The 27652-nt window shown below is 44.8% G+C and overlaps 1 protein-coding gene across 1 annotated transcript in view; it reads right to left on the reverse strand.

The window, feature by feature from the left end:
* The window catches only part of LOC122924659 (leucyl and cystinyl aminopeptidase), a 106253-nt gene that overhangs the window by 45532 nt on the left and 33069 nt on the right, over positions 1 to 27652 (reverse strand). The window contains 5 exon segments of the mRNA XM_044275979.1: positions 1671 to 1791; positions 2155 to 2286; positions 4265 to 4406; positions 5027 to 5598; positions 5600 to 5862. Of these exon segments, the coding sequence (XP_044131914.1) occupies positions 1671 to 1791; positions 2155 to 2286; positions 4265 to 4406; positions 5027 to 5598; positions 5600 to 5862 (1230 nt within the window).

Consider the following 27652-nt stretch of genomic DNA (forward strand, 5'->3'; position numbering starts at 1 on the left):
TCCACCACAGATCTCTCCCAACATGGTGTCTCCACTCCCTGCCTGGTCATGGACGGACAACATAATGGTGGCTTGCGCCAAAGCATTTGGCGGCTTTCAAGTGCTCCGATTCTGAGCCAAAAAGCAGCAGTAATAGTATGTTTGCCTAAAATCAACAGAATATTTTGTAGATGGCACCAAAACCTGATAAATGTCTCCCGATTACCACTACCCATCATCTGAAGAGCTCCTTGAGAAGGAATATCAATCATAGCTTTATATCACCAAACACACAAAATGATGACTCTGAGGGCATATCGAGTGTTTTCACCTGACGGCACAAAGTAATCACACGGAGAACAAGCAACTGATCAAGAGATATGATAATGTGGAGCTCCATGATGTGCAATGAGATGCAAATCAATTCATGTAGATCAGCAAACATGAGAGCATGGCCTGGAGCGTGACAGGGATGAGAGAGGACTACCGGGGATTACTAATTAAGTGTGCACTCCGAGCTGTGCTGCCTAAAGTATAGTTAGAGTTAAAAAAATAACCTGGGCTAAAAAGTGGATTAATCAGGTCTATTATATACCTCAGTGTCAGCTGTTTAAAGGGGTTGTCCGAAGATTTAGACGTAACTTATTTTAGGAAATAAGTGTGTGATTAATGGTGGTCCGACTACTGGGCGTTCCACCGATCATGAGAACAAGGGGGTTCGGAGTCCCCATATGAATGGAGAGGAAGCTGATGGTTGACTATGGATGAAGTTTGCCAGTTTTCCACAAGGAGCCCACACACCAGAACAGATCATGGTGGAGGTTTAAATATAAACCTATGAGATTGTGAAAACTCCTATTCACATACTGTATATTGTAGAGTACCACAAACACAGACTAAAGCCTGCCATACACATGAGACAATGATCCCACCAGCAACTTGCCAGACTACACTAAATGATGAGGGTCGGGAGCCTGATTTCCTGGTCCGTGAACACAATGGCAAACGATTGTCCAAATTCAGCCGATCACGGTACACACATACGTACTTCCTTCCAACAACGGCTGATATTTTCCAACCTGGACAACCACCTTCCTGGGGCAGACATCCTTCTCACTAGTTTTGAAAATGATTGTCGGCCATCCAACTTTATTCTTATGTGTATGGTCAACCTTAAACGCTCATCCTAAGGGCTCAGGCACACAAACATATTTTTCTTCCGTTTCTGTTCCGTTTTTTTACAGGTCTGTAAGTGGAACCAAAAAACAGATATGACTCCGTGTGCATTCTGTGTCCATATGTCTTACATGTCTGTTCCGCAAAAAAATAAAAATAAAAAGAGAACATGTCTTATTCTTGTCCGTTTGGCGGACAAAGACAGGCATTGGATCTGCAAAAAAAAATAAAAATGGATGCAACGCAGATATCTTTATATCGGGGATTAGTGTTTTGCGGACCGCAAAATACAGTCATGTGCATGAGCCCCAACAATGATGCACTCTCCCCCTGTATGTACTGCCTAAGAAGGCCTCATCTGTACCTTACAGAAGGAATCAAACAGATACAAAATACACTTCCTATTCTGATGTAGATGTGCGTTTCAGAAGAATATGTCCCCAGATCCCCAGCTCTGATTCGCCCTCCAACATGGTAAACTTCAGATGAAACGTTCTCTGAACAGGCTTACAAACCTAATTTTTTAAGGGGGTATTCAATTTGGAAGTACTCTGAGAAGAACTCAAGCAGGACAATTGAAGCATTCAGTGCATACTGGGCTTGGTCCATCTTCTGCTGTACAGCATAGACAGATACCTGATAATAAAGAAATGTTTTAGTCTCACAAGAAAATGCAGCTAAGAGAAATTAACTGTAGACTAGGGATGCCCCAAGCATCGAAATATCGATATCTTACATTAAAAATCTTAAATCGTATCTATAAAGTAGTAAAAAAAAAAAAAAAAAACACAAGGAAAAGATGGATGGACGGACATACAGTAAATCCCATCGCTTAGTTGGATAATTAAATTCTATTTCGCTAAGGATTCTCTATGCTCTATAAGAATACGCAAGGTGGTTTTATGCAATGTTCTTACGTAGACCAGTTGTAAAGGTAAGAGAGGGATAGGGGTATACAAATAATTAGACAGATACTGATATCAGTTGCTTTAAACTTACCAAAGTCCCATTCACATTTGCAGTTACATTTTTCATCTCAGACACTATAAAAGCAACCAAATAGGTGCTCATTTTTACACTGGTGGCAAATTCATCAAGGAGAAGACCGTCCGGGAGAACTGATGTGTTGGTCTGAAAAGAAAATATGTGTTTAGACAAAGCTGGAGATCTGTACTGCAATTGGACATAGGAAGTACATAGGGTCTCCTTAAAAACAGATACGCTTTTTCTAAGAGATGCCACTGTACGGAACACATTACATATGGTAGAATTAAAGTATACCGACATACACATGTTCGATGGAGGCAAAGTGTTATGGGGGCTCCTCTGGTACATACGGCAGGTGGACAAGTTGTAGTAGTGGAAGCTTTGCTGTCCCTCACTTTAAAGGGGTTGTCCCACCTTTATGGCATATCGGTAGACTGCAGAGCATCAGGCTCCGCTGTCAGTGACAGCTGTAGTATCCAACCAAACAGGAGGTTGCTATAGCCTGTGGCTCATACACTGAACCTGAAGCACTACAGCCTGGGGCCTGCCTCGGAGAACTTGCGGAAGTGGTGCTTGCAGGATTCAAAGTTCATTTTTTTCAGCACCAAGGTGATTAGGGACAGTTATGTATTACCTCCCATCCCCTGTTCCTAACTACAGTGGATATAAAAAATCTACACGCCCCTGTTAAAATGTCAGGTTTCTGTGATGTAAAAAAATTAGACAAAGTCATGATTTCAGAACTTTTTCCACCTTTAATGTGACCTATAAACTGTACAACTCAATTGAAAAACAAACTGAAATCCTTTAGGTAGAGGGAATAAAAAATATAAAAATAAAACAATATGGTTGCATAAGTGTGCACACCCTTAAACTAATACTTTGTTGAAGCACCTTATGATGTTATTACAGCAGTCAGTCTTTTTGGGTATGAGTCTCTCAGCATGGCACATTTTGACTTGGCAAGATTTGCCCACTCTTCTTTGCAAAAAACACTCCAGATCTGTCAGATTGCGAGGGCATCTCCTGTGCACAGCCCTCTTCAGATCACCCCACAGATTTTCAATCTGATTCAGGTCTGGGCTCTGGCTGGGCCATTCCACAAATGTTATTTTCTTCTGGTGAAGCCATTCCTTTGTTGATTTGGATGTATGCTTTGGGTCGTTGTCATGCTGAAAGATGAAGTTCCTCTTCATGTTCAGCTTTCTAGCAGAAGCCTGAAGGTTTTGTGCCAATATTGACTGTATTTGGAACTGTTCATAATTCCCTCTAGCTTAACTAAGGCCCCAGTTCCAGCTGAAGAAAAACAGCCCCTTGGCATGATGCTGCCACCACCATGCTTCACTGTGGGTATGGTGTTCTTTTGGTGATGTGCAGTGTTGTTTTTGGGCCAAACATATATCTTTTGGAATTATGGCCAAAAAGTTCAACCTTGGTTTCATCAGACCATAACACCTTTTCCCACATCCTTTTGGGAGACTTCAGATGTGTTTTTGCAAAATGTAGCCTGGCTTGGAGGTTTTTGTTCGTAAGAAAAGGCTTTCATCTTGCCACTCTACTCCATAGCCCAGACATGGAAGGACGTCCAGTTCTTGGTAATGTCACTGTTGTGTCATAGTTTCTCCACTTGATGATGACTGTCTTCACTGTGTTCCATGGTATATCTAATGCCTTGAAAATTCTTTTGTACCCTTTTCCTGACTGATCCCTATTAACAATGAGATCCCTCTGATGCTTTGGAAGCTCTCTGTGGACCATGGCTTTTGCTGTTGGATGCGACTAAGAAAATTTCAGGAAAGACCAACTAGAACAGCTGAACTTTATTTGGGGTTAATCAGAGGCTTAATTCTGAACACAGCTACATCCCCAGTTATAAGGGTGTGCACACTTATGCAACCACATTATTTTAGTTTAAGTTTTCTTCCCTCTACCTAAAAGATTTCACTTTGTTTTTCAATTGAGTTGTACAGTTTATAGGTCACATTAAAAGGTGGAAAAAGTTCTGAAATGATTTATTCTTGTCTCAATTTTTTTTACATCACAGAAGCCTGACATTTTAACAGGGGTGTGTAGACTTCTCATTACTTATAATCACACACCAGCATGAGGGAGAGAAGAATACCTTCGGCATGTTTGATAGAGAAATATATTCTTTACTTCTTTTCATCTTCAGTCGAAATGTGGATTTAAACGCCGGTTCATCAAAGCAAGGAAAGGCTTTTCTTGCTGCGAGAGGCTCAAACTGTGTAGCTGCAAGCCACCTGCTGTACCGAGACACAAAAATCAACATTAGCATGATTGCACTCCCACCACTATTTTGCTTCATGGTAACAATCTGATAGGCGGTTATGTTATTTCGAGAGCAAATCAAACCATTCTGTATATTAATACAAAGCGCTTTCACAAAATGGAGCCAATGGCAGATGTTCAAGAAGAGAGATCTTGTTGCTTCCCTTCCCCCACACAGAGGAATAGAGATGTTCAAAGCTTGATCAACCCGTATTAGAACAGGATTCATTTTCAGAATAGTGAAACGGTCCAGAATTGGGACCATAAAACAAAAGCCAATGGGAAGTGAAAAAAAAAAAGAAGATGGAATGGCAAGAAGATTGAAACATATTTAGTACATTTTTGATTTTTAACAAAGCAACATATACGAGTCAAAGATACAAGCAACAAAACATTCCCAGTGTGGTACTACACACAGTGTTCTCCGACCAGTGTCTCAGGAGTAACCTACGGCTCTTGGACTCCCTATAGGTGGCTCTCCACTGGGTTGGAGCTGTGGTACTGGATGGACATCCCCTTGAAAATGAGCATGATGCCGGACTGACTGCTTCAATTGCACAGCGTTAGTCAGCAATTACAGTACATTGATAGTTACCTGGATTTATTTTCATTCATATATGAGATTTTGTAAAATCCATAGTAAGAACTTGAAAGGTTGGAGTGGTATTCAATGGTTAGCAAGCATTCAGTTCCTTTCAGCAAAGGTTCAGACAAAACCATTGCAATCATCTCAAAAGTTGGATATTCCAAAACGGAGAGACTATGAATGGCACCGTCTGGTAAATTGACATTTGCCTGTATGTCTTGGAGACCTGAGCTATGAAGTACAATGGCCTTTGTGTTCTCAACAATATTTAGCTTTATGTTAACTTTGCCAGAAAATGTCATGGTGGTGAGATTGGGATAAAGAGTAATGTCATATTCCAAGGGTTTAATGTAGTTTGGAAGTCTACTTTTAGTCCATGGGAAGAGTTCTCCATTGGTGGCAATAGGGTATATCTGTTCCATAGGATGAGTTTTCTTATGACATCCTTCTTTGGTAAATGTACACTTTGGAAGCAAGTAAATGACTGTAATTACGGAAACTAAGATCACAACAAGTACAATGCCCACAATCACAGTTCTCACTGATGGAACCGGACATAGTCCCTCTTGAATCTGTCGATAAGTTCTCTGAATTGCTTCGAAGACCTGAACTTCTGTTCATGAAAGACATGCCCAAGAGTTTTGCAGAAGATTCATAATTTTCTTCATCATCATCCAGCTCGTGTTCACCCAATCCACGCACAAGTAGGCGAGAGCTTCTTGGTTCATATTCCACTTCTTCAGATTCCAGAGGATTTAAGTTAGGTTCTTTAGCAAGATCAACCACATCTGGTTCTTCCTCAAACATACTGTTTTCTATCATATTTCTAGGCAACTGGGTCCGATCTATGAAAAGAAACACAAGCTATTATTTCCTTATTCTACTGAAAGTAAACTCTGCCAAAAATATATACTTCATAGCTTTATTAATTGGGTACAATATGATCAGGAAAAAACCAAGACACCAACACTGCAATTATATAGTTGTTATGGGATTGATGAACTAGAAAAGCTGCTTTTTTCCAGAACCAGTGCAACTCTTGCTCATGGGCTGTGTCTGGTTTTGCAGCTTAGCCACATTCACTTAAAGGGGTTGTCCGGGTTTAGAGCTGAACCTGGACATACCCTTATTTTCAGCCAGACAGCCGCCCTGAGGCTAGCATCGGAGCATCTCATGCTCCGATGCGCTCACTTGCCCTGCGCTAAATCGCGCAGGGCACGGGCTCTTTTGTTTTCAATAACACACTGCCGGGCGGTAACTTCCACCGGCAGTGTGTTCGGTGACATCACCGGCTCTGAGGGGCGGGCTTTAGCTCTGCCCTAGCCATTTTACTGGCTAGGGCAGAGCTAAATCCCGCCCATCAGTGTCGGTGACGTCACCGGGGTTCCTGGCAGTCCCATGAAGAGTCCTGGTAAGTCACCGGATCTACAAAAAATGCCTTTGCCCTGCGCAATTTAGTGCAGGGCAAAGGAGAGCATCGGAGCAGTTCATGTCAGGGGGGCTGCCGGGGTGAAAATGGAAGGATGTCCTGGGTCCCCTTTAACCGCCTCCCGACCATGTAACGCACAGATGGGTCCGGGAGGTGGTCGATTCATTCCTCCTGGACGCATCCGTGCGTCATCTCGTGAGACGAGATTTCAGACTGAGCCAGCCCGCGCATGCGCATCACGGGCCGGCAAATGAACGAGCACAATTTCGTCACCAGCCGGCCAGCCAATGATCGTGGCTGGCAGGCTGGCGATTTTTAAAATGACAAATCACAAGCCATCTAACACATCATATTAGTAAATATGATGTGTTAAATGGCTTCCCTGCTCCTCTGCTGGTCCTTTTGGTCGGTTGGTTCCAGCAGAGGAGCAGGCTTTACAGTGAGTAGCACCAAACACCACACATAGCCCCAGATCACCCCCCTGCACCCCAATTAACCCCTTGATCACCCCTTCTTGCCCCTGTCAATCACTAGTGAAAGGGAAAAAAGTGATCAGTGTAAACTGTCACATTTTTTTTTTTCACTGGTATTGACTGGTAGGTTTTAGGATAGTTTAGGCCCCTTGGTTAGGTAGTTTAGCGATCGTTTAGCGCCCAGCCCACCGCAGTCACTTATTCGCTAATCAGCATTTGTACTTTTATAGTATCTGTAAGTGATCAAAACTGATCACAGTCAGATCTATAATAGTATTAGTGTCACCTTAGTTCGCCCTCCACCCAAAACGCAGTGTTTGCCCGATCAGGCCTGATCATTCGCCCACACGTGCGTTCACCCACGCCCGCCCCGCCGCAGTGACAAAAAAAATCAGTTTTGATATTTTTTCAAACGCAGCAGCCTCCGGGACTTCGCTAGCCTCCCATTTGTAAGACAGGCTTGCTTTTTTTCTTGGGTAGTCTCAGGGAATACCCCTAAATTTAGTAGCCCAAATGTCAAACAGGGGGTATTCTTCTGAAGAGGCCTATAGGCTTCTGACCCAGTCGGATGAGGAATGGGAACCCTCATCTGATAAATCTAGCGGGTCAGAATATGAACCTGTAGAAAGCAGTGGCAGTCTGACTCAAAGTTCGGACGAGGAGGTTGAGGTCCCTGATAGCACCAGGCGTACCCGGCCCCATGTCGCTAGACTACAGGTTGCGCAGGATCCACTTCAAGGGCAGCAGAGTGGGGCTGGCACTGTCGGATTACGTGGTGAGGCATACACCAGCAGCGCAGCCCATCCTGGACCTAGTACCAGCACTGCCGAGCACCAGAAGGGCAGTTGAAGCTGGTACGGTGGCACGTGCAGTAGTTACCCCGTCGCAGCCACCGCACAGACAGGCCTGTAGAGCCCCTAGAATCCCTGAGGTGCTGGCAAACCCTGATTGGCAGTCCCCAACTTCAGCCGCACCTGTAGTTCCCCCTTTCACCGCCCAGTCTGGAGTTCGGGTTGAGACAGCTCAGATCGGTTCGGCCCTGGGATTTTTTGAGCTGTTCTTGACTGCGGAGCTCTTAGACTTAGTTGTGGCAGAAACAAATCGGTATGCCACACAATTTATAACCGCTAACCCGGGAAGCTTTTATGCCCAGCCTTTCCGGTGGAAACCAGTCCAAGTTTCCGAAATTAACATTTTTCTGGGCCTTCTCCTCAACATGGGTCTAACCAAAAAGCATGAATTGCGGTCATATTGGTCCACGAACCCAATTCATCACATGCCCATGTTCTCTGCTGCTATGTCCAGGACACGATTTGAGACCATCCTGCGTTTCCTGCACTTTAGCGACAACACCACCTCCCGTCCCAGAGGCCACCCAGCTTTTGACCGGCTCCACAAAATTCGGCCCCTCATAGACCACTTCAACCAGAAATTTGCAGATTTGTATACCCCTGAGCAAAACATCTGCGTAGATGAGTCCCTAATACATTTGGGGTCAAATTGTATAAGCTCTGTGAAAGGGCCACAGGCTATACCCACAAATTTTTTGTCTATGAGGGAAAAGATCAGACCCTGGAGCCGGTCGGTTGCCCTGACTACCTGGGGAGCAGTGGGAAGACAGTCTGGGACTTGGTGTCCCCCTTATTTGGCAAGGGGTACAATTTCTACACAAGTGTGGCCCTCTTCAGGCATTTGTTTCTAGAACAGATTGGCTGCTGTGGCACCGCGCGAACTAGTCGCGCGGGCTTACCCCAACGGCTCGTTACCACCCGTCTTGCAAGGGGGGAGAGGGCTGCCTTGTGTAACCAAGAACTGCTCGCGGTGAAATGGAGAGACAAGCGTGACGTTTACATGCTCTCCTCCATTCACGCAGACACGACAATCCAAATTGAGCAACCCGTGTCATTGAAAAGCCCCTCTCAGTCCACGACTATAACCTTCACATGGGAGGGGTGGACTTCAATGACCAGATGTTATCTCCGTATTTAGTTTCCCGACGCACCAGACGCTGGTATAAGAAGGTGTCTGTATATTTAATTCAATTGGCTCTGTATAATAGTTTTGTTCTCTACAGTAAGGCTGGGAGAACACGATCCTTCCTCAAATTTCAGGAAGAGATCATCGAGAACCTCCTGTATCCAGGAGGTTCCGTGGCCCCATCCACCAGTGTAGTTAGCCGTCTACACGAGCGACATTTCCCCAATGTCGTTGCTGGTACCTCAACCCAACCGTCACCCCGAAAAAGATGTTGTGTCTGTAGCAGGAGTGGAATAAGGCGTGACACACGCTATTTCTGTCCTGACTGCCCTGACCACCCTGCCCTATGCTTAGGGGAGTGTTTCTGGAAGTACCACACACAGGTACACCTAGCATAGGGATCACATCTCACCAGGACAGGCACACAGGGCTATTAGGGCCCATTCACACACAGAGCTGCTGCAAACCTCTCCTTTCACCTGGGACAAAGTGCATAATGCACTTTGCCACATCTTTGGGCGATTTGCGCTTTGCACATTGTCCCATGGGGAAGGAGAGGTTTGTCCTATAAAGGTTTTTTCTTTTTTTTTTTTTTTTTTTTTACCTTCCAGGTGGACCAACCGATCGGCTAGCTGCAGCACTGATGTGCATTCTGACAGAAGCATTGCGCTGCTGTCAGATTACACACAAGTCGGTGTATGCGGCGCTGCAAGATGAGATTTCTCCTCTGCAGTAAAAGATACGTTTGCCGAGGCATATGAGCTGATGAGGCGGTGGCGTTCATATGCTTTGGCAAACACTTTGTATATAAAGAAAAATCCTGGCAATGATTTATTCATCCACATCGATTGATGTGAATGGAGAAATCTGGTTTGCCAGGGCATACGAGCTAAGTGGGTATGGATGTTGGGCGGAGCTCCTATGTCCTGGCAGACGCCTTTCCCCTCTTTTTTTTTGGCAGAGTTTTTTTTTCATCCACATTGATCGATGCGAATGAAGAAATCTGTGCCGTTCATTTTTTTCTTTCAGCCCAGAGGCTGAACGGAAAAAAAAATCTCATTACCTGTATGCTCAATATAAGGAGAATAGCAGAAACTCCTAATGCTGGTCATACATGTAATGATTGCGGAGACCCTCAAATGCCAGGGCAGTACAAACACCCCACAAATGACCCCATTTTAGAAAGAAGACACCCCAAGGTATTCACTGAGGGGCATATTGAGTCCATGAAAGATTGAAATTTTTGTCCCAAGTTAGCGGAAAGTGAGACTTTGTGAGAAAAAACTAAAAAAAAATCAATTTCCGCTAACTTATGCCCCAATTTTTTTTTCTATGAACTCGCCAGGCCTCTCATTGAATACCTTGGGGTGTCTTCTTTCCAAAGTGGGGTCACATGTGGGGTATTTATACTGCCCTGGCTTTTTAGGGGCCCTAAAGCGTGAGAAGAAGTCTGGGATCCAAATGTCTAAAAATGCCCTCCTAAAAGGAATTTGGGCACCTTTGCGCATCTAGGCTGCAAAAAAGTGTCACACATGTGGTATCGCCGTACTCAGGAGAAGTTGGGGAATGTGATTTGGGGGGTCTTTTTACATATACCCATGCTGGGTGAGATAAATATCTCGGCAAAAGACAACTTTTCCCATTTTTTTTTATACAAAGTTGTCACTTGACCAAGATATTTCTCTCACCCAGCATGGGTATATGTAAAAAGACACCCCTAAACACATTCCCCAACTTCTCCTGAGTACGGCGATACTACATGTGTGACACTTTTCTGCCGCCTAGGTGGGCAAATGGCACCTTTCGGATTTCACAGGCCATTTTTTACAGATTTTGATTTCAAACTACTTCCCCATTTTGGAAAGAAGACACCCCAAGGTATTTCATGATGGGCATAGTGAGTTCATGGAAGTTTTTATTTTTTGGCACAAGTTAGTGGAATATGAGACTTTGTAAGGAAAAAAAATAAATCATCATTTTCCTGTAACTTGTGACAAAAAATAAAAAGTTCTATGAACTCACTATGCCCATCAGCGAATACCTATGGGTGTCTACTTTCCGAAATGGGGTCATTTGTGGGGGTTTTCTACTGTCTGGGCATTGTAGAACCTCAGGAAACATGACAGGTGCTCAGAAAATCAGAGCTGCTTCAATAAGTGGAAATTCACATTTTTGTACCATAGTTTGTAAACGCTATAACTTTTACCCAAACCATTTTTTTTTTTATCAAAGACATGTAGAACAATAAATTTAGCGAAAAATTTATATATGGATGTCGTGTTTTTTTTTGCAAAATTTTACAACTGAAAGTGAAAAATGACATTTTTTTGCAAAAAAATCATTAAATTTCGATTAATAACAAAAAAGTATAAATGTCAGCAGCAATGAAATACCACCAAATGAAAGCTCTATTAGTGAGAAAAAAAGTAGGTAAAATTCATTTGCGTGGTAAGTTGCATGACCGAGCAATAAACGGTGAAAGTAGTGTAGTGCAGAAGTGTAAAAAGTGGCCTGGTCATTAAGGGTGTTTCATCTAGGGGGGTTGAAGTGGTTAAAGGGGTTATCCGGGAAATTATAGGATAGGTCATTATTATCACATGGGTAGGGGGTCCAAGTCCCGGCATCCCCACATATCAGCTGTTTCAAGGAGCTGCTGCACTTACCGGCACTCTGGAGAGAGCTGTGGGCTCTCGGCAGCTTTCCAAGCACAGCACCGTACATCATACGGATTACTTTGAATTGCAGCTTAGCTCCATTGACTTGATTTAAGCTGCAACTAGGCCATGTAACCGATGTACTGCCCGGCCTCTTCAAACCGCTGATAGACAGGGGTCCGGGCCCTTGTAGATGTGAGGATAGGTCATCAATATCTTTTCCTAGATAACCCCCTTTAACTAGGGTTAAGCAGCAATAACAGACACAGGCCATCCACCAGAAAGTTGCTGTTTCTAGAAGAAAGCAGCCATGTTTTTCTGTGTTTAACCAAGCCCTTCAATCTTAAAAGGATTAGACAATGTTACAGTATATCCTAATAGGGCATTTAGGTGTCAAACAGTGGGGGATCTATTGACTACATCAGCCATATCAGAGACGCACTAACAAGCAGTGGCTCTCTCTCTACTTTCATTAGTACCAACGTCCTATTCTACCAATGGATGAGAGGATGTTTTCCCTTAGATCTTGAGATCTGGATCTTCAGCTATGGTTGAAGGACCTGGGAGATGGTCACATGTCCATGACATCAGGACCATGTGACCAGGTAGCGATTATGTGATTGGCTGACACATGTGCGGTGTGATTGCCACCAGGAAGTGCTGGAATCAGGTCGCATTTTAATGACCAGGGAGCACTGAAGGAGGCTGTCTCACAACATGAACACCCTTGGTACAGATGATCATGGTTAGTGATAATTAATCCCTCCTCTTTAGCCTTTATATGCCCAAATTTGTCTTAGTGTGTTTGTACCTCCTGACGAAGCCTATGTGGCGAAACACGTGTCGAGGTTGAAGCAGTGGGGGAACCATGTCACCATTTTTCAGCAGCAACATGGGTAGGTAACATGGTATCTGGATTAGGGTGGGACTAGTGGCTTGCAGTTATTGTTATATGCCATCTTTATGAGTAGTATTGCACCGTCCAATTATACCCTACAGCATCCATTGTTTGGACGCTGTGAATAAGAGTCAGGTAGTTGTTCAATACTAGGGAACAGCAATTGCACCCGCAACTACTCCAATATTCACAGCTTCTGTCAATTGTCTGTTACCTGCTGTATTTGGTCACATTATCCCCCATTGTGATTCTCCACATTGTAGAGCCCTTTTGTGGCCCAGTCTCCATGTTCTGTCCCTTTTGAGTCTCACCTGTAATGATCATGTGATTTATATTGAATAAAATGAGATTTGTTTACCTTGTTAAATCCTTGCTCTTTTTTGTACAAGTTGTAGCAGGTTGGGGAGTGAGGTTCAGTTTTTGGGTTATTGTAGGCTCTGTCATATTCTACCAAATCAATATAAATTTGTACCAGCAATTTATCAGTTTAAGCCGTTTCTGGGAAATATGGGTAACAACCAATATGGCTTATAAAGGTCTGCGCTGTATGGACAGAGTTCAGGGTCCATTAGAAGACCCCAGGACTCTTCGTATTTCCAGTTGATAGGGCATCATGGATGTGCAAGCAGCTCCCTGTGCACTTAACTATGGTCCTTAGAGGGGTTGCCCACGACATGTGTATTGCTGCATATGTGCTGAGAATGGCACATGAAGGCGCCTAGTGATAGGTTCCTTTTAATAACAGTCTGTCACGTTGAACATGGTTTCTAAGCTGAAGGCTCCATGTTATAGAGCAGGAGGAGCTGAGCAGATTGATATTTATGGTCGTTTTCTGGGAAAAGAATCAGTAAAACTTGTAATTTATACATTTCAAAGCCCAGAACGAGCAGGAATATAAATGTATAAATTACAAGTTTTACTGAATCTTTTCCCATAAAGCTACATATCAATCTGCTCAGTGCCTCTATAACATGCAGCATGAGGCTTACCTTGCATTTTCATGGCGACAGGTTCCCTTTAAAGCAATGGGCAGACGTCCGTTGGCTGTTAATATACCTAATCCTTGCTGATAACTGACCTGCAGCCTAGTGCTCTGGTCCCAAAATGGCCCCCGATTGAGGTTCATGTGACCAGTCCCATCCATTAGTGGCCTCCATTGACTAATAATGGGGATGGGCTGCATATGCGCTAGTTTTCCTGTCTATCGGCAGTGTAACTCACACCCCCTTCCTCCCCATGCCATCAGGCTCTCCGCAAAGAAAAATTTGCAGAAAAAGTTTGCATCGAGGACTTGGTGTCGAGTTACTCGATTTAATCAAGTAATCGTTTCAGCCCTAGTCTGCATGTACACACAGCTTGTCAACCACTGCTGACAGGGCTGGGAGCAGGCGGAGCACTTCCCTCCTTACTAGAGTGGAAGGCCTCATTCACACATCTGTGTCCGTGATGAAATCCGTGATAAGATTCAACCATGAAGATGTCCGTGATGGATCCGTCTTTCGTCCATGTGTCATCCGCATTCCATGGACACTGCAAAGCTGAAAATTAATTTTCAGACCATCTCCTCTTAATGGTCCGTGAAACGCGGATGGCGTCTGTGTTGCGTCCATGTTTTTCACTGACCCACAGAATAAGGCCTCATGCACACGACCGTTGTTGTGTTCCGCAAAATGGGGTTCCGTGATCCGTTTCCGTGTCTTCCTTTATTTTTGGAGGATCACCCGACATGAAGGAAAGTAAAAAAAAGTCTAAGTAAAGTTTGCCATGCAAAGGATAGGAAAAAAACGGACGCGGGTGACAATCTTGTGTGCCTCCGCGTTTTTTCACGGTCCCATTGACTTGAATAAGTCCGCAAACAGTTTTCCGTGAAAAAAAATAGGACAGGTTATGTTTTTTTTTTGACAGATTGGAACCACGGATCACGGACGCGGCTGACAAAACGGTGCATTAGCCGAGTTTTCAACGGACCCATTGAAAGTCAATGGGTCCGCAGAAAAACGGAACAACGGACACGGAATGAAACAACGGTCGTGTGCATGAGGCCTAATAGGTGTGATAGATCCGTAATCAAAGATCAAATAGGCCATACTTCTGTGCTAAAACAGCAATGTGTGAATACACACATTAAAATGAATGGGTACATGTGCTGCCCACGGAGAACACAGACTGCACACGTCCATGAATCACTGATGTCTGAATGAGGCCTAACTATGGGTCTGCTGTACATTTTCATACCTCGTATGAATCAAATGGCACAATATTTTTTGTGCCCACACTATGTCACTCTTAAAAGGAACCTATCACATTGAAAATGAGAAATAATGTGCCAGAAGAATGTGATAAAGCAGGAGGAGCTGAGCAGATTGATATATAGTTTTATGCAAAAAAAATAAATTCTGTAAAATGTACCGTATTCATTTAGATCTCTGCTCATTCTGGGCTGTGAAGGCCGGGAGGCGGTCCTATCAGTGATTGACAGCTGTCTCTGTATACACAGTCAGTCAGAGGGAAGGCTGTCAACACAGATAGGACCTTCTCCTGGACTTCAAAGCCCAGAAAGAGCAGAGATATAAATTGATAAATTACAAGTTATACTGAATATTTTCCCATAAAGCCACCATATATATCAGTCTTCTCAGCTCCTCCTGCTCTATAAACATGCTGCCTTCAGGTTAGACACCATGTTCCCTATAAGCAGGACAGCATAGTCTGATGATTAATACAATTCTGGCTGCCTGCAATATTTAAGAATAAGAAATATTTGATAAGAATTTAAGATTCTTATTTCCCACGAGCGATACGGAACTTGTACCAGTTTTTTTTTTTTCTCTCTCAGTTTTCCTTCAGCGTTTTCTGCAATTCTGTTAAACGGTTGATCATGGATTGATTTAAAATGGGGGAGAGGGGCTCAGTACATGGCTCTACAAGGGGCTCAGTACATGGCTCTACAACAGATGGTAATGATGTGATCCTGGCAGTCTGACAGGTATGCCCCCCTATGTGTAGTATATTGTGTATGAGGCTCCGCACCCTCACCCCCCAAGACAACGCTGCAAGCGGAGGCAACCATCCTGCTCACATTCTAGGACAGATCGCTTGCAACCATTTTCAATCATTTCCTGAGAACCCTTTAAGTTTTTTAATTTTTCTTGTGCAGATGCAATCAGTTTTTATGCCTTTTTCACACTTGTGAACAAAAACTGGAGATTTCCTAGCAACTATCAGTGAAAAACGGACAGTCCTTCAGTGTGCTGTCAGTTTTTTTTCACTGACCCATTGTTTTAAGGCTTCATCCATACGTCCGTGGAACACTGTCCATGAGATACTGGACTGGCATCCTGCTTAGTGCAAGAGCGCACGGCGTCATTGGTTGTAGGGTTGTTGCGGGTATCGAAATTTCGATACCGGGATTTCCATTTTATCGATAGTGGACTGCGCTTCTGCGCAGTCTAGTATCTCTGAACATGAGCGCGCTGCTGTCAGTGCGCTCATGTTCCCTCAGCAGCACAGGGGAGAAGGAAGCAGTCTCTTCCCTCCCCCCTGTGCTGCCGCTGCCACCAAAAGGAAGAGAGGGGCAGAGGAGGGGCGGGCGCACTGCGCCACCAATGATACGACTTTTCCTACACAGAGCGGCGCCCAGTGATGTCCAAGCACTCGCCCGCTGTGCGCCATTACTGTCTCCTCTCCTGCTCCATATGCTAATTACTATCGTAGCGATGGGGAGGACACACCAGCTTCTCTAGTGGGCGTTCCTTCTCCCTGCGCTGTGATTGGACATCACTACAGCCAGGGAGAAGGAACACCCACTAGAGAAGCTGATGTCTCCTCCCCATTGCTCCTATAGTAATTAGCAAATCGAGCAGGAGAGGAGACAGTAATGGGGCACTGCGGGCGAACGGAGCGGCGCCCAGGAATAATGGTGAGTGCTTGGACATCTCTGGGCGCCGCTCTGTGTAGCCTAATACTGAAGTCTGGACCCAGGAAAAGTAGTCTTTAAAACATAATACAGGAGGCAGGTGCTGGCAGCAGAATTACATAGCCGGCACCCTGCCCCTGACAGGGAGCTGTGATCAGCGGCAGTTGACACCTGAGGGGTTAACTGCCGCTGATCTGCCAGTACCCGCCTCCTGTATTAAGGGGCAATTATCATTTGTGGCGCAGTGCGCCCCCCCCCCCCTCAACCCCCCACCCCATTAAAATCATTGGTGGCACAGTGCGCCGGCCCCTCTCAACCCCCCCATATTAAAATCATTGGTGGCAGTGGCCACAGGGTCCCCTCCCCTCCCCCTGATTGGTGGTGCAGTGGCAGCTTCTGATCGGAACCCCAGCTGTGATTGGTTACTATGGCAGCCAGGACGCTATTGAAGCCCTGGCTGCCATGGTAACATCCCTGATGCTGTGTGCACAGAGCAGCAGGGACAGTGTGAAGTCCTATTCACCCTGATAGAGCTCTATCGGGGTGAATAGGACAAGGGATGAAAAAAATCCCAGGTTCTAACCCCTAAGGGGGGAAATATATTTTTTTTTTTTTACTTAATAACTAAGTATGAATCACCACCTTTTCCCAATTTCACATATAAAATGTATAAATAATAAACATATTACATATCGCCACATCAGAAAAGTCCAAACTATTAAAATATTAAAAAAATAAAATCTATGCGGTGAACACCGGAACAGAAAAAATAAATAAAAACTGAGCGATTCGCCATTTTTTTAAATGCGGACTGCACGTGGCTTTTTTGGGTTTTATTTTCGCATGGTATGGAATGGAATAGAGTATCGCAATACTTTTTTATAGTATCGAAACCGAATAAAGTACAGTAATACACTCATATGATCTATAAGAGTGTATTACAGTACTGCGGCGGTAGCACAAAGCTCACAGCGTCATAGAAACCAATGACGCCGTGCGCTCCTGCACTAAGCAGGATGCCAGTCCGGTATCCCACGGACCGTGTTCCACGGACATGCGAATGAAGACTAAATGAGCCAGTCCTGCGTAAAAAACGAATAAAGATAGAACATGCTGAAAGTCCGTGAAAAAACAATTCTCCTGTGCACATACCTATTGAAATGAATGGGTCAGGATTTGGTCCAGATGCTGTATGTTCTGAAAACTGAGCACAGCGGGACAGAAAACTCGCTTGTGTGAAATAAGGCTTAGGCCTCATGCACACGGTCATTCCGTTTTTTTGCGGTCCGTAAATTGCAGATCTGAAAAACACGGAAGCCGCCCGTGTTCCTTCCGCAATTTGCGAAACTGAACAGGTGGCCCATTGTAGAAATGCCTATTCTTGTCTGCAAAACGGACAAGAATAGGACATGCTATTTTTTGGGGGGCGGGGCCACGGAACGGAGCAACGGATGCGAACAGCACACAAAGTGCTGTCCGCATCTTTTGCAGCCCCATTGAAGTGAATGGGTCTGCATCCGAGCCGCAAAAACTGTGCATGAGGGCTTAGTTTGACACTCGTATTACAAGACATTCGTGACCATGTTTTTTGAGAAGTACAGAACATCCTGTCAGCAATGTTTTTTTACATTTCTATTTCTTTTCACGTCTTTATAACAATGTCAGTGGAAGAAACGACAACCAGTATCACTTCTCGTAACCATTTCTTTTTTGTCATAAAACTGAAAAAAAAAAATACAAGTGAACCAAAAACACCCCCACTAGATGGCAAAGTACAGCCGAGCAAAAAACTCGAAAAAGAAGGTACATTTTTTTGTAAATTTTTTTCAGTTTAATCTGAATTCACACAATCTGTAGTGTGAGCATAAACTAAACTGGCCATACACATTAGATAGCTGCTGGCGCATGCTCCCAGCTCCGCCATACACATTAGATAGCTGCTGGCGCATGCTCCCAGCTCCTCCATACACATTAGATAGCTGCTGGCGCATGCTCCCAGCTCCGCCATACACATTAGATAGCTGCTGGCGCATGCTCCCAGCTCCGCCATACACATTAGATAGCTGCTGGCGCATGCTCCCAGCTCCGCCATACACATTAGATAGCTGCTGGCGCATGCTCCCAGCTCCGCCATACACATTAGATAGCTGCCTGCGCATGCTCCCAGCTCCGCCATACACATTAGATAGCTGCTGGCGCATGCTCCCAGCTCCGCCATACACATTAGATAGCTGCTGGCGCATGCTCCCAGCTCCGCCATACACATTAGATAGCTGCTGGCGCATGCTCCCAGCTCCGCCATACACATTAGATAGCTGCTGGCGCATGCTCCCAGCTCCTCCATACACACCACGCCGTACGTACACGTCCTGAATGAAGAGAAAGGAGAAAGCCACTGGCAGATTCCTCGGAAAACAGCTTATCTATCTAAGGAGAAAGGGAATGGGCGATTGATATCCAACTGCTCAGACCTCATCTCAAACAATATCTGCTGAGAAGTGGAGATTCTGGATGCCCTTATATACATGAAATGGTTGGCAGATCCCACCAAAATCGGAAGGTTTGGCTGACAGTTCTCTAATGAGTATGGCCACCTTAAAGGGGTTATCAAGGAATTGAAGGTCTCATGCAAGCCTTTGTACATGGTGCCTGGACAGAGGCACATGGAGACTATACTGCTCAATACCACAGAGCCATTGGGACTCAGTGTACCGCGTATAGTACCTTTATACTGTACGGCTCTGCACTTAGGATGTTTTCTCCCACAGCATCATTAGTTTAACTTAAGATTATCTCCATAATACAGCATCTTATGGAAGATGCAACAATTTTTCTGGAGGTACATTAAGGTCTCAGACATCTATGGGAGCTGCATTTACAGGTCCATAATAGCTTTGTATGAAGAAACTCAAGAAACTCAAGCAGCAGATTGTCCACAAGTAGAAAAGAGAGCTGCCCAGTACCAAATGGAAACCTCTGATTTCTGGCAGGATTAAAAAGGAATATCTGATTTCAAACTTTAGATACATCCTTCCCAGGTCTAGAAGCTACTGTAGCCCAGAAAAGATGCAAGTCAAGCTTTTCGGCTCTAGACGGGTCAAGTGTCCAAAAAAAGTGGAAGTGCCCCCATACCATCATTCCTCCACAACAGATTGTGCTAATGCACAGAACAATCAGCATGGCATCCGCGCTGTTTTTCTGTGCGGTTTTTGGCGCTTTTTTTCAGCTCCCCATTCATTTCAATTAAAGAAGTTGCGTGGAATCGACTCCAAGAGAGAGCATGCTGCTTCTCAATAAAATGAATAGGAGGCTTTTAAAAGGAGTTTTCTGGCATGGAAAACGGGTGAAAAACAGTGACAAAAACATTGTGTGAACGGCCATTATACCCTCTCATGCGCTCCCACTACCTTTAGGGTCCATTCACACGGCCGCATCCGTTCTGCAATTTTGCGGAACGGGTGCAGACCCATTCATTTTCAATGGGGCCGGAATGTGCTGTCCGCACTTCCGCATCCGTGCTTCCGTTTCCGCCAAAAAATAGAACATCTCCTATTCTTGTCCGCAATTGCAGACAAGATTAGCCCCTTAAGGACTTGGGGCGTACCGGTACGCCCTGTTTCCCGAGTCCTTAAGAACCCAGGGCGTACCGGTATGTCCTAACTTTAAATCGTTGAGATCTCAAAGAAGTTCAGCTTTGAGACCCTAGACCCCCCCGCCACTTGCCCTCTTGTCATCCGCATCCTCCTCCTCCTCATCATCTGATGATGATGAGCCCCCAAGGCGGAGGAGATGCCGCCAGGCAGAGCCAGGGGCCCGACATGCTAGGGACCCTGTGGCCCACCCTAGTACGAGCCGCCCTGGCGCTCGTACTGGTTTCCCGTCCCACCATATAAGCCCACCGGAGCCCCCTGCCGGTGAACTTAGCTGGTGTCCCCCAGTGGATTTTGAGCCCGAGATTCCGGATTGTATTGGCAATCCAGGAATCCAGATTCCCACAGTGGGGTTTACTGAAATTGACTTTTTTAGTTGTTTTTTCAGTAACCCATTTGTGAATTTGATGGTGGAGGAGACGAACCTGTACGGCCAACAGTTTGTTGCTCAGCACCCGGGCTCCTTTTTGGCTAGACCCGGTGGCTGGACGCCGGTCAGTGCAGCCGAGATAAGGACATTTTGGGGCCTCGTGCTGCACATGGGTCTAGTGAAAAAACCTAGTGTCAGGCAATACTGGAGTGAGGACATCCTCTACCAGACCCCACTCTACAGTATGGCCATGACACGTCTCCGGTTTGAGGCCATCTGGAAATGTCTGCATTATTCAGATAATGCAGCATGTCCCCCCGAGGTGATCCTGCCCATGACTGTCTGTATAAGATACGGCCTGTCATCGATCACTTCGGGGTCAAATTTGCGCAGGCCTACGTACCTGGAACTGAGGTCGCGGTTGATGAATCTCTCGTTGTGTTCAGTTTCCACCAATACATTCCCACTAAGCGGGCGAGGTATGGCGTGAAAATGTACAAAATTTGTGAGAGTACCTCATGGTACACTTACAAATTTTGTGTGTACGAGGGGCGAGATTCCCGTATTTCAACCCCCAGAATGTCCCCCCACACTGGGTGTTAGCGGGAAACTCATGTGGGACCTTATGTACCCACTGCTAGATAAGGGTTACCATTTGTACATGGATTACTTTTATACTAGCATTCCCTTGTTCAGGTCCCTTGTCGCCAGATCCACGTTCGCTTGTGGGACCGTGCGGAAAAATCAACGCGGCCTCCCTACCTACCTAAAGGGCAGGCCGGAGTACCTCAGGAATTGGAGGCGCCCGGATCGTCCCTGGCCAACATTTTCCAGGTGTGGTCCCCCATACTGGAAAGAAGGGACGAAAACCAAAAAAGTGCAGAGTGTGTTGCAGGACGGGGATACGGAAGGACACCACCATTCAGTGCGACACGTGCCCCGATCATCCAGGCCTCTGCGTTATCGATTGCTTCAGGGAGTATCACACTTCCATGGAGTACTAAATTTTTATATTCCCCAACAGTCCCCTAGAGAACATAAACTATGGCTCTTAGACTTTGGAGAAACGGAAACAATTTTTTTTTCCCCAAAAAAATATTAGTTTTAGTGCAGGCATCCTCAAACTGCGGCCCTCCAGATGTTGTAAAACTATAACTCCCAGCATGCCCAGACAACCTACAGCAGGGCATGGTGGGAATTATAGTTTTACAACATCTGGAGGGCCGCAGTTTGAGGATGCCTGCTTAGTGTCTCCAAAGTCTGAGAGCCATATATATTGGGCATCGCCGCGTCCGTAAAAATCTTCTCTATAAAAATAACATGTAACCCAACCCCCTGGATGAACAGTGTAAAAAAAAAAAAAAAAAAAGCAATTTTTTGTCACCCAACATCACAAAAAGTGTAATAGCGAGCGATCAAAATGTCATATGCACCCCCAATTAGTGCCAATAAAACCGCCATCTCAACCCGCAAAAAATGAGCCCCTACATTAGATAGTCGCCCAACAAAAAACAAAAAAAGCTGTAGTTCCCAGGCTATGGAGATACTAAAATAATTTTTGGTGGTTCCTAAAATGATAATATAGTGCAAAATCTAAATAAATTTTAAAATGTAGACATATTAGGTATCGCCGTGTCCGTAAGAATCTGCCCTATAAAAATAACATTTGACCAAACCCCTCGGATGAACAGCGTTAAAAATATAAAATAAAAACTGTGCCAAAATACCCATTTGAATCCTTTTTTTCCGGTAATAAAGCAAGGGTTAACAGCCAAACAAAACTAAATATTTATTGTCCCGATTCTGTAGTTTGCAGAAACACCCCCATATGTGGTCGTAAATGGCTATATAGCCACACGGCAGGGCTTAGAACAAAGGGAACGCCATATGGTTTCTGGAAGGCAGATTTTGATGGACTGGTTTATTTACACCATGTCCTTTAGAAGCCCCCCGATGTAGCCTAGACTAGAAACTCCAAAAAAGTGACCCCATCTAAGAAACTACACCCCTCAAGGTATTCAAAAGTTACTTTTATAAACATTGTTAACCCTTTAGGTGTTCCACAAAACTAAATAGCGAATGTAGAAACAATTTTTGAATTAAAAAATTTTTTGTTACCTTGCCTGAAAAAAGTGTAATATAGAGCAACCAAAAATCATATTTACCCTAAAATAGTCCCAAAACAACAACCACCTTATCTCGTAGTTTCCTAGATGGGGTCACTTTTATGGAGTTTCTACTCTAGGGGTGCATCAGGGGGCTTGAAAGGGTACATGGTGTAAATAAACCAGTCCAGCAAAATCTGCCTTCCAAAAACCATATGGCGTCCCCCTTCTTCTATGTCCTGCCGTTTAGCCAAATAGTAGTTTACGACCACATATGGGGTGTTTCTTCAAACTACAGAATCAGGGCAACCCATATTGAGTTGTGTTTGGCAGTAAACCCTTGCTTTGTTCCTGGAAAAAAATGGATTATATTGGAATATTTCCCAAATAAATCTGAAATTCTTAAATTTGATGTCCATTTGCCATGAAGTCTTGTGGAAGACCTAAAGGGTTAACAAAGTTTATAAAACCAGTTTTAAATACCTTGAGGGGTGTAGTTTCTTAAATGGGGTCATTTTTGGGTGGTTTTTTTTACGTAAGCCTCACAAAGTGACTTCAGACATGAACTGGTGCATAAAAAGTGGGATTTGGAAAATTTCTGAACAATTTCAAAGTTTGCTTCTAAGCTATGTAACATCCCCAAAAAATAAAATATCATTCCCAAAATGATACAAACATGAAGTAGACATATGGGGGATGTAAAGTCATCACAATTTTTGGGGGTATTACTATTTATTACAGAAGTAGAGAAACTGAAACTTTGAAATTTGCTAATTTTTGGTAATTTTTTTATTTTTTTATGCAAAAAAAAGTAACTTTTTAGACCCAATTTTAGCAGTGTCATGAAGTACAATATGTGACGAAAAAAAACTCTCTCAGAACGGCCTGGGTAAGAAAAAGCGTTTTAAAGTTATCAGCACTTAAAGTGACACTGGTCAGATTTTGCAAAAAAATAGCCAAGTCCTTAAGGTGAAATAGGGCTGAGTCCTTAAGGGGTTAGGCATTTTCTATTATAGTGCTGGCGATGTGCGGTCCGCAAATTGCAGAATGCACATTGCCAGAGTCAGTGTTTTGCGGTTTTGTGCAAAACACTTACTAACGTGTGAATGCACCCCAAGATAGGAACTCGCAGCAAGAAGATCCAGCAGCACAGCCTCAGGTAGACATTATGCAGCAGCAGGTAAGGCAGAGGAGATCCGGACGGGCGCTTCTGCTTCCCCTTGGCGTCCAGATCGCCTCCGCTTCCGCTGCTGCCTGTTGCTCAGCTGCAGGATCCCCTTGATGTGCTTTGCTGTCTGAAGAGAGAATGATCTTGTAAAATGGTGCAAGTTTCACAAGATCATGCTGATGGAGTCACTCTGACACCGTCTGCGCTGCCTGACTCAGGTTCACATCCCTTTGACAATGGTCGGTGGATCAAACTGTCCAGTTAGTCACCAATTTGCAGAGGTTATTGTCGGGGAACAGGGGCACCAATAGACCAAAAATAAATAAATCATTGTGCCCAGACCCTAACACGATTCTTCTTTTCCCATAATTAGCATTTGTTGAGTATTTTAAGCCAAAACCAGGGGAGGAACTTACAGAGAAGTATATAGAAAAGATTTGCACCTCCTCCTGGTTTTGCAAATATTAACTATAAGCCGACTGGTCACTAATTACCACTTTTTTCAATACAACTTTTATTAGATCCTCTAAAATAAAACCATAAGGAAGTTATTTAAGATCCCGGCACCAGTGCCGCTGTTAGACCCATGATTTCTTCCTTGTTAGGCTACTTTCACACTCGCGTTTGGTGCGGATCCGTCCAGATAATACAATAGTCTGCATCCGTTGAGAACGGATCCGTTTGAATTATCTTATTCTTTAACATAGCCATGACAGATCCATCTTGAACACCATTGAAAGTCAATGGAGGACGGATCTGTCCCCATCGACTTACACACACACACATATATATATATTATATACACACACAGTATATATATATCTCTCTCTCAGAGATATATATATATATATATATATCTCTCTATCTCTATCTCTATCTATCTATATATATATATATATATATATATATCTCAGTCAATAAAAGAGAGAATGTTCATTTGTCATTAGTATTTTTCATCTGGAAGAAGTTGCCGGATTATCGGCAGCACATCTGCTGTGTAATGAGGAATGTGATGCCGGTAATCAACAACTCAACTAAATGACGGAGGAACGACTGCGGCAGCAATCACACCTCCCCCCTTCACTCTGCATCGGCCTGTGATCAACGTGTTTATTGCCATCAGCACTAATCCTACCAGGACATTGGGCTGTGTTATGGGGCCCTACCACAGGTGCTGATGCTGGAAGATAAATCTGCCTACCACCAGTAGAGAGGACCATTTGATCCACCAACAAGCACAAGCAGTATTTCCAGGCGTTTAGCAGAAGGAAATTTGGCGTCAAGGTGCCCATTATGTGTCCTGCCCTTTACGGCCAGGCCACCGTCACCATCATTTGCAGTGGTGTCATGAACAAGAAACATGGACTGCTATGCACTTGACACGGACTGCCATGGCATTTTTCAGGAGGATAATGCTCGCCCAGGAATGCCTCCACCACATAGTAACACTTTCTTGACCTGCCCGGTCACCGGATCTATCGCCAATCAAGCATTTATGGGATCAGTAGCTCATCTTGTATCCAGCCTAGAGGTGGCCCAACAGGGTACTAGAGCCTCCTTTCAATTATTACATTTTCCCCAATAAATGTATCCTTTCTCGCTAATATTTTAATCACTTATGTACATATATCAGCATTACATTCACACTAGGGTTGCAACGATTCATCGATGTAATCGATGCAAAAAAATCCTCGATGTAGTTTCCCTGCATCAAGGAGTCGTGAGTGAGTGAAGAGAAGCCTGTCACTCACCACTCCGTGGCCTCCTGTCCGCACAACGCTGTCAGGGTCTTACGTGCACACATCACCAGCGCTCTGGCTGACGCTGTGTGTGACGTCAGGTCCCGCCCAGTGCATGCCGGGAAGTGGGAAGAAAGTGAGGTCGGTCTCCTGCGGACTCCATGTCAGCGCACTGCCAGGAAAGTTAAGTATAAGTTAGCAGGGGCCGGAATCTGCCAGGGGGAAGGGGGGCACCTGTGATTTGAAGAGGCTGATGGCGCTGGGGGACATGGATGGAAATGGCAAAGAAGGGCTGATGGCGCTGGGGGGACTGGCATGGAGGGGCTGATCTGATGGCACTGGGGGAGTGGGGGCAGATAGCAATGGAGGCACTTGGGGAGGGCGACATGGCAATGGATGGCATGAAGGCACTGGGGGAGGAAGACATGGCAATGGATGGCATGGAGGGGCAGATAGCACTGGGGAAGTGTGGGACATGGCATGGAAAGGCTGATCTGATGGAACTGGGGGAGTGGAGGCCATGGCATGGAGGAGCTGATTTGATGGGAGTGGGGGACATCACATGGCAATGGATGGCATGGAGGGGCTGATGGCACTGGGGGAGTGGAGCTGAAGGCACACGGGGGGAGTGGGGGAGTGGAGAGCTGAGAGCTGAAGGCACTGGGGGAACGGAGCTGATGGCACGGGGGGGCTGAAGGCACTGGTGGATAGTGGGGCTGATGGCACTGGGGGGAATTGATGCACTTGGGCTGATTGCACAGGGGGGGGGGAACGAAGGGCGTTGGGGACTGATGGCAGGGGGTCTGATTTTTTCATAAAGGAAAACAGTCTTAATTTATTCTTTCTTATTAGAGTACTCGATTAATCGTAAAAATAATCGGTAGAATACTCGATTGCTAAAATAATTGTTTGCTGCAGCCCTAATTCACACACAGAAAGATTCATTCCATTCCAACTATTCCTTCTTGGTGCATTATTTTCTTGTCGATGAGAGTACATGCTATAAATGACAATACTACACAATTAGGTTGATGCCAAAACCAGAACTTATTAAAGTTCTACAGCAAAACAGAAAACACAAAATCAAATTATTGGAGACAGCGAAAAATCTTGTTTTCTGCACAAAGTGAACCCTGTATAAGATACTGTAAGCTGCGTTACTAAGGGGGACTGATATGGAAATAAAACAAACAGTTAACTTTATTACTTGTTTTGTTGGAGCAGCGCCTGGGGACGCAGAATTCGTGTCTGGGTGGGGCCTGCCTTTGTAATGACCTTCAGACATGGACTGCACGTCCTCCACTGTTTACTTAGGAGGCTGTAATGAGGAAACGTAACCAATTACTGGTATAAAGACTCCAGCCTCAAAGCCAGTACACAACGTCTGATAACACATAATCCAATACTTCTCATATTCCAAAACATTCTCCTCCTCGCTATGTCACAATCACAATGCTCCAAAAAGTGGAAATATGAAGAGTTTGACGAGGTCTTCACACTGGGGAGCTTTTGTCACTTTCCCTGAGAAAAACTAGCAGCTCTTTAAAGTGACCCTGACGCACAGAAAATCACTTGTGACCAGGACAAATTACAGGGGCTATCCAATTTCTCCAACTGCCCCTCCATGTGCCGGGCCCCTCACAGGTAATATACCGTATTTTTCGCCCTTTAAGATGCACCGGCCCATAAGATGCCCCTAGTTTTTAGAGGAGGACAATAAGAAAAAATATTTTTTTATTAGACCTCAGGTCAGACCAGCAATCGGACCCCCAATGTTAATCAGACCTCAGATCCCCAATGTTAATAAGACCTCAGATCAGACCCACAATCAGACAGCTCACACCCAAAAGTGAATGACCCCCATTCAGACCTCAGATCAGACCCCCAGTCTCAAATCAGCACCCCATGCCTCATTTGATCAGCCCCCAGTCTCATATTAGCCCCCATTACCTCAGATGACAAAAAAAAAAAAAAAAAAAAAAAAAAAAAAAAAAAAAAACACTTACCGCTCCTGCTCCTGGACGCCGCTGCTCCTCACCTACATCGCGATCCTCTTCAACCTGCTGTCGGCTGTGCTGTGAACCTGCGCGCACAGCGTGAGGTCAAGGAGCGCCCTCACGCTGTGGGCAGCCTTTACAGCCGAGGACCAGGAAGCGGTGAGTAAAGAGCCTTCACCGCTTCCTGGTCCTCCGACACTAATGAGTGCTTCCATAATGGAAGCGCTCATTAGTATTCACCCTATAAGACGCAGGGGCA

Source organism: Bufo gargarizans, chromosome 1, assembly GCF_014858855.1.
Source record: "Bufo gargarizans isolate SCDJY-AF-19 chromosome 1, ASM1485885v1, whole genome shotgun sequence".
In the NCBI taxonomy this organism is placed as follows: Eukaryota; Metazoa; Chordata; class Amphibia; order Anura; family Bufonidae; genus Bufo; species Bufo gargarizans.